Source organism: Fulmarus glacialis, unplaced genomic scaffold (assembly GCF_000690835.1).
Source record: "Fulmarus glacialis isolate BGI_N327 unplaced genomic scaffold, ASM69083v1 scaffold23618, whole genome shotgun sequence".
In the NCBI taxonomy this organism is placed as follows: domain Eukaryota; kingdom Metazoa; phylum Chordata; class Aves; order Procellariiformes; family Procellariidae; genus Fulmarus; species Fulmarus glacialis.
The window spans coordinates 1-11,213 of record NW_009226741.1 but is presented as its reverse complement, the minus strand read 5'-3'; the positions used below and the strand labels follow the sequence as shown (position 1 = coordinate 11,213).

General features: G+C 37.8%; 1 protein-coding gene across 1 annotated transcript; it reads left to right on the top strand.

Moving 5' to 3' along the window:
• The first annotated feature begins 748 nt into the window (after positions 1 to 748).
• Positions 749 to 7,092, top strand: OLFML1 (olfactomedin-like 1). Its single transcript, XM_009582920.1, has 3 exons — positions 749 to 874; positions 2,866 to 3,154; positions 6,314 to 7,092. Exons 1-3 carry the CDS (start codon positions 749 to 751, stop codon positions 7,090 to 7,092), a joined length of 1,194 nt encoding a protein of 397 aa, XP_009581215.1.
• Positions 7,093 to 11,213: the final 4,121 nt, after the last annotated feature.

The following is an 11,213-nucleotide window of genomic DNA, read 5'->3' as shown; positions in this document are numbered from 1 at the left end:
GAAAGAAGAGACGTATCAAGGACTCCATTAAATTGACACAGAACTGTGTTAAGGATATTGATTTTAGCTAGAAAAGTACTGGCAAGAGAAGAGGGGAAGGAAAAAGATTTTTTTTTTAAATAATTTTATCTATGGTTTTCAGTCCTACTGTAAATAGGCTGAATACTGGAAGTGAAAACAATTGCTTTAGATTGTTTTACAGTAACAGTTGTGGTTGTTGAAATAGCTACAGATAGTATGCATCAGATCTTCCTGTGAAAGAATGACCAGTGCTCCACTGACTTTGAATCTATGCTGACTTACACCAAGTATACACTGCACTGTGTTGGTCACATGGGAAAGCAGATGGGAGGAGAAAGGAGGCAAAATAAATTATTTTTATTTGTATTTAATAAAATTTGGCCTACAGGCTTTATGTGACTCAGTACTGAACATCTGGGATTGATCATAGGACCACAAACTGGAAAGCAGTCATCTGGCTTCTAGAAATAAACACATTCAGTTCCTCTTCCACAACTTTATTTTTTTAAAGATAAACTGCAACAGCCATTTTAAGTCTTTTTAATGCTTGCAGCCACAGTATTTTTAACTTTTTAGTATTTTTTTGTATTACTTTTTCACATCATGGCATCAGACAACTGTTAAATGTCATTTAATCCTGGACAGGTAGTAGTGTTTGGGATTGCCCTCCACACACACACACACACAATTAATTCACTACTTTTTTGCTTCGAAATTTTATGAAACAATGGTAGTCTTGCAACTCCAATTTTTATTAGTTCCATTGCTTACAGGCATCATGGGAGCAGCGCAATATGTGATGCAAGATGCAGCACTGATGAACTACATTGACCGGCGTTTCCTATCTTTAGAGGTATGTGCTAACTGTATCATTCTGTAATACTGCCTAACTGCAAAGAGGTTTGAAAAAGTATGAATGTTCTTCTATGTGTGTGAACACAGAACAGTTTGTATGCTAAACAGTATCAGGAAGATAAATTTCCAGCTTTTTCAAATAAATAAGTAAAATTGTAGCTAAACCTTTCCTAACTACCACATCATTATTTATTGCAGGATATAATTTCAGAATATTATATTTCTATTCTGTTATCACTTGTATTTTTTTATGACATCAGTGTATTTAGCTAAATATGCAAATGTTTATAGTACTGTCACAGTCCATCCTAGGGAACAGTATAACCATATTTTCACCAGTAGAAGTGCTGTCAATTATTAACAAGGAGATAGAAAATTATCAGGTATTTTTTCTATGTATAGATGAACCTACCTGGAAGAGTAGTTTAAGACACATTTGTGTAAACTAGCAGTGTATCTGCACTTTAACTAGGAGTTGAAATAATCCCCTTACAGCTGGGAGGCTGAAATAGGTATTTGCTTTCAATTAATTGTATAAAAATACCAGTACCTGCTTCTTTTTCTGCAGTAAAAAACTACTAGTACTGCAAAATACCTTTTCAGTATTGGCATGCTGTAATCATAGGTAGTTTATCTTAAATCATTAACATGTCCTTGGCTCCTGACTTGCATTGGTGGACTTTTAGAGAAGCTTTAACTTGTCTGATGTCACATTCCCTTTTTGTACAAAGCTCTCACTGGCCTTAACTTCACAACACAGAAAGAACTGAAGGATTAGCCTGGTATTCTGTTCCCATTGTGTAGACTGAGACTTAAATTTTATTAACCACTGTAGGAATAACTTCACATGGTAATTTCCATTCATTTGGCACACATTAAAAATGATGCAATTCCACCAGTGTCATTTGGTGCAAGGGGCACCAAACAAAGAACAGGAAAAAGGGTGAGGCAGATATTGAAGAGAACACTTGAAAACATTTAAAATAAGGATTTTGTAGAAAGTAATTAAATAGCTTCCTGGGGACTTATGTTCACTTATAAATTTGGGGGGGTGACCCACACAAAAAACACACCTCGCAAAACAAACAAGCAAGCCACCACCACCAAGTTTACAAGGACACATGCATACTGCACTAGTCATCCAGTAAACTCAGACATTCCCTAGTCAAACACCACCTTAAAACAAAAGACCTGAAATCTGTGCATAAATCTGAACACTCAATCTGGCAGTTAGATCTACTACGATTGTGTGTTTGGGCTTAAATACGGGCTCAATTTCCTTATCTTCCCAAAGTGGCAGTTGGGCTTCTATTTTAAGGCCACCTATGATATTTATAGAAGCAACTGCATTACAACAGAGAAATCACTTTCCTTACCTTTAAAAATTTTGATAATTTGAATCTAGTTTTAAAGAAACATCTGTATTCTTTTTTAAGTACAGCCAACAATTTGACAAAAAAAAACCCTTCTCAGAGATGTCAGTATTTCCATTTTCCATTTTAAATGAAATGAAAATAGCCACACTAGATACTGTGTTGGTCAGAAGAGGTGTATTTATGTGAAATGTTCACGTTGTAGAGTTCCTGCAGAAAACTGTTTGAGACTGCTTCACCAGTGGTCCTACAGGAGGAGTTCTGAAAATTTTCTGGAAAGCAAGTAATCAGAGATTATGTGCCCTTAAGTATCACCAGCTGTTTCCACCAGAGCACTTTTCTCTCTTTAGGCAGCAAAACAAAGTATCTGATTGTCAGTAACCACACCAAGAAAAAAAAGTGTATTTTTGTCCAGAATTGTGAATGGTAGTGCCAGTCTAATATGTTCTTTTCACATAGATATACAGCAACAGACCATCGTTTTGAAATAGATAGGGGGCAGGGGGACTAGAAAGGAGAAAATAGCACGGTTTTTAAAGTAATCACAAAAGAGGTTTTAATCTATACAGAATATACACGTATATCCATGTATTTTCTTCCTGTGTTCTAACTCAAGAAGAGGCTGGAAAAATGCAACCAAGACATACTGGATTACGTGGAAGAATTCCGAGACTTTTCAAAGATGGTACTGTCACGCCTGGCAGGACTGAACAGTTATAAGGCTGAGGTTAAAAATGAAGTAGAGAATTTGCTAACAAGAATTGAACGAGCACAAAGGGACATTGACTATTTTGGATCTGTCACAGATTCTAATACATGTATAGAAGTACATGAAGACCTGGTAAAACAGCAGCTATTTGAAGAAGCAGAAGAAAAAAAGAAACTTAAACTCATGCTTAATGCAAGTAAGAACAGTTTACTTTTCAGAACTTTGATGTGAATGAACCAGTCCCCTAGCCAATGCATGCATGCTGATATAGGGATAACAGATTTTCACAAATTATGTGAATACCACAGATAACTGCATGGGGTTTTGGCTGTGTAAATACTAGACTTAAAAAAAACCACAGCGAACTACAAAAAAGATATGGGAGAGGGACAGAAGAAAGTACAATTCAAACATTTATTTTGCAGATACTCTACTGCATATCAAATTGATTCTTTGGAAGCTGCTTTTTATTATAAAGTAATGTAAAAAGCCTCTGAATGTATGCTTTTTCAAAGTCCTAGAAAAAATGCCAGTGCATTTCTGAGTATTGCGGCTATTCCAAGGAATTAATGGTGGTCTTTGTTTTTTGGAGTGGGCAGGGGTCAAAACCTCAACTCAAAAGTGAACTCACAAGTTAATAAAAAGACTGAATTCACTTCTACAATTTGCATCTGTTTTACTGTCCTCCTTGGTTACTCCTTCTCTCCCTCTCAGCTCCGTGTACTTTATCAAGAGAGCACACTGGCTTAGCTGCAAGCAAAGTTCAGTTCTGATTTGAAAATTAAGTGTTAAGGTACCTAGTATGAAGACTACACACACGATCTATACTTTTTTAAAACAAATTAAGTTTTATATTTATAAGTATCTTTACCTTAAGAAAGTTGAGTTATAGATGTAAATTACATATTGTAGACATATTTGAAGTAGTCTGTTTCATTTTCATTCAAAAGTAGTAAGAAATGAAAAATAAACAATAAGAAATATAAACTGCCATTTTTTAAAAAGCTAGGTGAAAGATCTTTAGCATCATCAATTATACAATTCTACTAACTTCAACAGAATTACACTGATTTAATTTTACAAATAAGTTTACAATTTGTTCCTTGAACTTTTCCAGCAAAAGAGTATTAAGGCAGATGGTAACAGGAGCAATCACCTATTCTGCTTCTAAGCTGTAATCCTACACCACAATTGACTGCTCTGAATATCAAGGTTTCTTTTTTCTGTATATAGATTTTTTGAACATTAGGCATTTTTTTGAGACGCAGAAAAAATTTGGGATTTTTAAACTCACTGTAGTAAGGACACTTTGAAAATTATCTTTCTGAGAGTTTCAGAGGGGAAAAATTACTTTCCATTTTCCCTTCTTGGAAATAATTACTTTTAATTTTATTGCAGCAGTTCACAGCAACTTTACCTTTGTCAATACTAGTCAGATGTTTGTCCCATTGAAGTCGATAGCAAAACTAGTCCCTGTGTAGGTTTTACAGCACTTAGAAAAAGTAGCAAGACGCTCAACTCTAGCAAATAGCAGCTCTGCTTCTATGCTATCATATATTAACCAGAAGTTATGATTATTTTTGCTGAGTCACTCCAAAACTCTAGAAAAAAAATGTTTTTTTAAGTCCAACTTTGTTACTCGTTTTGGTTCAAGTTCACACAGGCTTGAAAACAACAATCAAGTAGAATCACTGTTTTTACATGCAGTAGTTGATACCTCATCCTGCTTTGGGTAGGAAATGGGAAACTATCTTCTGCACATTTTGGGGTATGATAAGAAACAGTGAGCTTTGAAGGTATCATTGTGGAGAATGTGGAAAAATTTTGGTAAACTTTTTGCTCCCTGTGAATGTCTCTGTTTCTCAGTCTTCCTCCAAGCTGTTATAAAAGCCAAGGAGAGTTAAAAATCTCTCAAAAAAAGAGACACTATTCATAGATATCAGATAGTAATTCGGTTATTTCTCCTGCAGAGGAAGATGTTGCTAAGGCTGGCTAGGTATTTTGATTCAACAGTTTTAAGTTTTTAGAATCTATCTAATCAATGAACGGTGGTTTTGGGAAAGCTATAGTGGCTTGCTCAGGGAAGGTGCATCCAGAGTGAGGACTTCCAAGAAAAAAAATCCATGCTGTAGCAGCAATATCCAAATGCTTTGGTTAGAGGGTATCACTACACACAAATTACATAAAGGTTGCTTTCTACAGGCAACTGGAACCTTGCCACTGACTTCAATAGGTTCATATCAGGCCAAATAGGGAGGCTGGTTTTGCTTTCTCCGTTTCATCTACTGCCAGAACTTCCTGCCTTAGGGCTTTGTTTGTTCCGTTTACTGAAATGACTGCACTTCACTAGAGGCAATACTTTAAACTTCAAATAGTGTCTCTCGTAATTTATGAGTGCCTTGGTAAACAAGCTTGTTAATATGCTTTGCAGTAGAGTTTTTCCTGGAAAGGATGGTACTTGATAAAAATCTTAGCGTCTAAATGCCTGAGTCTTCACAAGCTTGCTGCTTTTTGGTCTTAACATCTGTGCAAAGTGCGTACAAAATGTAACGGAGCCAAAACTATAACTTGCTCTCTGCTGGTGCCAATTTTATCCCTATAGAGAGGTAAAAAACTACGTGATTCCACCAGTCATGCTTCTAGCATAAGAATTGATAACACAGACATCAGTTCATTTAAAGACCACCTTAATGTATGGGCATTCCCAATTTTGTGATCCATATATTTGCTCTAGTTCCTTTGTGCTGCAGGTGTTGCGAAGGGAAATGGGAAGATAACCCAGTGTTTTGGCTTTCAGTTATGATGATCTATTTTTATTTGTTTTCATATTATAAATGCAAAAAAGGCTAACAGAGGATAAAAGAACTCCTAAAAAAAAATATTTACACATGGCATATCAGGAAAATGGATTTTAATATGTATGCCTTCAATAAGAAATAAATTTGATTATTTTACAGTGTTAATCTAAAACAGAAGTCACTTCTCTGAAGTAAAAATTACAGCCCTGTAAAAGAACTGACAAGAATAATCAGAGAATCACTAACTGTGCTCTTGGCCTCCTCTCAGGTACACAAATAGAATCCCTTTTCGATAACACTGGTCTAATAGACCAGAAAACAACACACTGCAGCTGAAGATACGCAGTTTCCTTAGCAGGAGATGCTGAATATGTCGTATTAAAATAGCTTCACTACTACTTACCATAGCCACGCTGCTGACACCATTACTAATATATTGACCCTGGCCTTATAGTTGGATTAAAAGGAAACTAAGTAATTCAAAGAAAGGAAACTAGAAAATTCACAGTTATTCTAATTTTTTTTTTTTTTTTTTGTCTTTGGGTGTTTTCTTGCAGGTTGTGACCACATGCTTGCAGGTATTAAATCCCTAAAGATTGTTAAGAAGACTGGAGATAAGCATGGCTCTTGGATGAAAGATCCTGGCAAAAAGCATACAAAGATTTATTTATTAAATGGTTCTGTAAATAATGTTATTTTGGAATTTGCAAATATCATGACATTCATGGAAAGCAACCATACACTAAAAGCTCGCAGAGTCACCTTGCCATTTCCCTGGGAAGGAACTGGCCACATCATATATCAGGGTTTCCTGTTCTATCACAGACATGGCTCCTTAAATGAGATAATTAAATTCAATATCCAGAAAAGAACTATAACTGACCAAATGCTACTGCCAGGGGCTGGAAGGATTCCTGCCTATCAGCTTTCTCCGTCTACAAAAATAGATCTTGCCATTGATGAGCAAGGGCTCTGGGCAATACACGCAGAACCAGAGACTGGAGGAAACATTGTAATTACTAAAATCAACCACATAACCATGGCAGTAGAGCACACTTGGGACACATCATGCAATAGCAAGGATGCTGAAGCAGCTTTCATGGCATGCAACACACTCTATGTTGTGTACAACTTTCCTAGTGGAGGCACCTCTCGCATACAATGTGTTTATGATGTTTTGGATGCTGTAAATACTTATGAAATCCCAGTATTGCATTTTCCAAAACGTCAGGGTAGTCATTCCACTATACATTACAATCCTAAAGAAAAGCAACTCTTTGCTTGGGGTGATGGATCCCAGATCATTTACAAGCTTCACACAAAGCAAAAAGTTTAGAATCTTCAGCAACTTTTCAAATACGCTTAAAAGCTAGCAGTCCCATGTCAACATGGTCATTAAAGTGTATTAAAATTACATTATTCCCATTTGTTACAACTTTACAACCTATTTTACATAAATTTAGGCTTACATACCCCAGTGATCTTAAACTAATGTCCAATTAAGAATATGTAAAGACTCCATTAATATGAATTACATGATGACTAAATACCACACATGTACAATCCCCACACACAGACACACACACAAATTAGTCTTAAAGACTAAGGTTAATTAAAAAGAATAAGAATCCATCTCTGACATGTTCTCTTCCTACCAAAACTATGTATTCTGCTTCAGTGCCATGGAAATCAAATCAGAAGTCCTTCCTGTCCAATATACGTTATCTGACAACCTTCACTATCCTGAAGCTCACTGTAGGAAGCCTTCTTGTAAGCACTGTAAAATCACATGCTCCCAGCAAAATTGTCTATAAAGTTTTAACAGGAGATGTTTATTATATCACAAAGCATAAGAGTATATATCCTCACAAACATGGTTTATTTTTAACATATATTTCTTGTACACTACACCAAGGCTATTCCTAATCATTGAACATCTAGACTATTTCCATGAAATTTCCATGAAATTTCCACATTTTTGTTATCCATACAGCTGTACAGTCCACTTTTGATGCTGCTAATACATTAGCTACAGCTAAATATTCACTTTTATCTGCTCCAATTTGCCACCTTTCAATTTTTTTCAGTGTATCACTGCTTGTGTGTCAGAGGGAATGTTCCTAGATGATCTCTTCTGTACCATACACTATTTTTAAATGTTTTACATATCACTCTCTAATTGTTTCCATTCTTATTAGTCTTCTTTCAGCATGTAGTTGTGAGGCACTTTCTCAATACTTCAGATCACTTCCATTGCTCATAGAGGAATCTTTCTTATCCTATCCTCTGACTCCAGTAAAATACCTGTACAAAAAAGGTGGCCCTGATGAGCACAATAGTGCAAGTGAGGGCATGCCACTGGTCAGTCCTGGTTTTGTGTGTAACAGATAAACTCTAGGTAAATACAAACACATTTTTGTTTCAAAAATAATATTAAAAACAAAAAAAACCAAAAAATCCCATGACTTTTACTTGTGAAATACAGGTACTGGTTGTAGGTTTGGGATTTTAGTGACAGCTGCATTTCTGTTTAATAACAACAAAAAAAAAACAAACAAAAAAAACCAACACACACAAAAAATGGTGCTTGAAAAGCAACACACAGCTGTTTTTGCAGAAAGCCCATTTTGTTCTTTACACTGAAAGAGCTGTTGTTCTGTTTAACAATAGCTTCAACAGAACAGCCAAACATCAGGGAATGATTTTGAAAAGGAGTTCCAGAATACAACTAAGAGAGTATGGACTGCTGAGTTGCAACAGTGCTACTCTGCTTTTAGCAAAAGAAACTGTATCGTTCTAAGCAGCCTTAATGACTATAGCACTACTTCTGTGTTACAGAAGCCATAGGAAGCATAGCTGAAGACATTCTCTTGCTGAAAGTAAGGTGCACTGGCACTGATTTCCTGTGTGACCACGGGTGAAAGGGAGATTCAACTATTTGGCCTTTTATTCCTCATCTGTAAAATTACAAACACAAAAATATAAAATGGTATAGCCACCTTTGGAATGCTTTGAGATCTTTTACTGCAAAAGGATCTGTAATTTTCTTTACTTAACAAATAAAGGCTTTTGATGTAAATACGGATTGAGTCTGCTCTTTAGAAAAGGCATTCTTGGAATATGCTATGCCGCACACTGTTACACAACAGAGAAAGCATACGTTATTATTCTATATAGAGATTTCAATGAGCAATCCTCAAAAGTTCAGGGAGGGTCTGCTCTGAAACTTGCTGCCCTGGAAATCCAAGCTCCATAATGAATTAAAGGTACTGCCTAGTTTTGATAAAAGGAGAAAGTTTTGTGTGGATGAGCTTCACTAGATTACTTCATATTGTACAAAATGCAAAAGAAATGAAAACAAGAAAATAGAATACCAAAGTTTTCACAAACCTCAAAATTGAGTTTCAGTTACAAGAAGGGGCAAATTTTCAAGCCTTCAAGTTTCAAAAAGGTATATGAACAATCAAACAATTTGAAGAGCTGGAATTCCCAGATGTTAATCCTGATACTGATTTCTTGGCAAACCACTTGTGTACAATCATAAGAGAAAAGAACAGAAGGAGGCATCGTTGAATTAGCCTGTCTCAACTATTCTTTAAAGCCTTTAATGATAGGTACTCCACAACATTCCCAGGGAGTTTACTCCATCAACTCACAAGCCAGCCGCTGTAACATTTTTCCTAAAGCACTTCAGTTTTCCTTGCTGTAATGCAACCCCATTGATTTTTGTCCCGTCCAGCACAAGAACATGAGTAGCCTTATTTAATCAACCAGAGAGTTACCCAACCAATAGCCAATCTCAAAGAGGTACCAAGAAAGAATATATAGGGAAGAGCATAATAACAGTGCAAACATATATCTCTCCCGTAAGTGGTTCTATGCCAGAGGCACTGTCTTTGTGCTTACTGTTGCTGAAGACTTTTCTTTCATGAATTTCATAGAATGGTTTGGTTTGGAAGGGACCATTAAAGGTCATCTACTCCAACTCCCCTGCCATGGGCAGGGACATCTTCAACTAGATCAGGTTGCTCAGAGCCCCGTCTAACCTGACCTTGAACGTTTCCAGAGATGGGGCATCTCCCGCCTCTCTGGGCAACCTGTTCCAGTGTTTCACCACCCTTATCATGCAAAATTTCTTCCTTATATCTAGTCTGAATCTACCCTCCTTTAGTGTAAAATCTTTACCTCTTGTCCTATCGCTACAAGTCCTATTAAAAAGTTTGTCCCCATCTTTCTTATAAGCCCACTTTAAGTACTGATAGGCCGCAAGAAGGTCTTCCCTGAGCCTTCTCTTCTCCAGGCTGAACAACCCCAACACTCTTGGCCTTTCTTCATAGGAGCGGTGTTCCATCCCCCTGATAATTTTTGTGGACCTCCTCTGGATCTGCTCCAACAGGTCCATATCTTTCCTGTATTAAGGACTCTAGAGCTGGATGCAGTACTGCAGGTGGGGTTTCACCAGAGTGGAAGAGAAGGTCAGAATCACCTCCCTCGACCTGCTGGCCATGCTTCTTTTCATGCAGCCCAGGATACGGTTGGCTTTCTGGGCTGCGAGTGCACATTGTCGGCTCATGTCCAGTTTTTCATCCACCAGAACCCCAAAGTCCTTCTCGGCAGGGCTGCTCTCAATCCCTTCATTCCCCAGCCTGTATTGATGCTAGGGGTTGCCCCAACCCAGGTGCAGGACCTTGCAGTTGGCCTTATTGAACCTCACAAAGTTCACATGGGCCCACTTCTCAACCTTGTCCAGGTTCCTCTGAATGGCTTCCCGTCCCTCAGGTGTGTCAACCTCATCACTCAGCTTGGAGTCCTCTGCAAATGCTGAGGGTCGATCCCATTGTCTATGTCACTGATGAAGATATTAAACAGTACTGGTCCCAGTATGGTCCCCTGAGGACTCACTCACCCTGAGTGAGTCCTTCACTCATCATTGATCTCCATCCGGACATTGAGCCGTTGACCACTACTCTCTGGATGCGACCATCCAGCCAACTCCTTATCCACTGAATAGTCCACCCATCAAATCCATATCTCTCCAATTTAGAGAGAAGGATGTTGTGGGGGACCCTGTCAAAGGCCTTGCAGAAGTCCAGGTAACAGAATCATATAATAATAGTATCATTAAGGTTGGAAAAGACCTCTAAGATCATCGAGACCAACCGTCAACTCAACACTACCATGCCCACTAAACCATGTCCCTAAGCACCTCATCTAACACAGGGATGTTTTCGTTACTGCTGAGCAGTGCTTACACAGAGTCAAGGCCTTTTCTGCTCCTCACCCCACCCCACCAGCAAGTAGGTTGGGGGTGCACAAGAAGCTGGGAGGGCACACAGCCAGGACAGCTGACCCCAAATGACCAAAGGGATATTCCATACCATACGACGTCATGCTCAGCATATAAACTAAGGGGAAGAAGCAGCGGGGAACGTTCAGAGTGATGGCATTTTGTCTTCC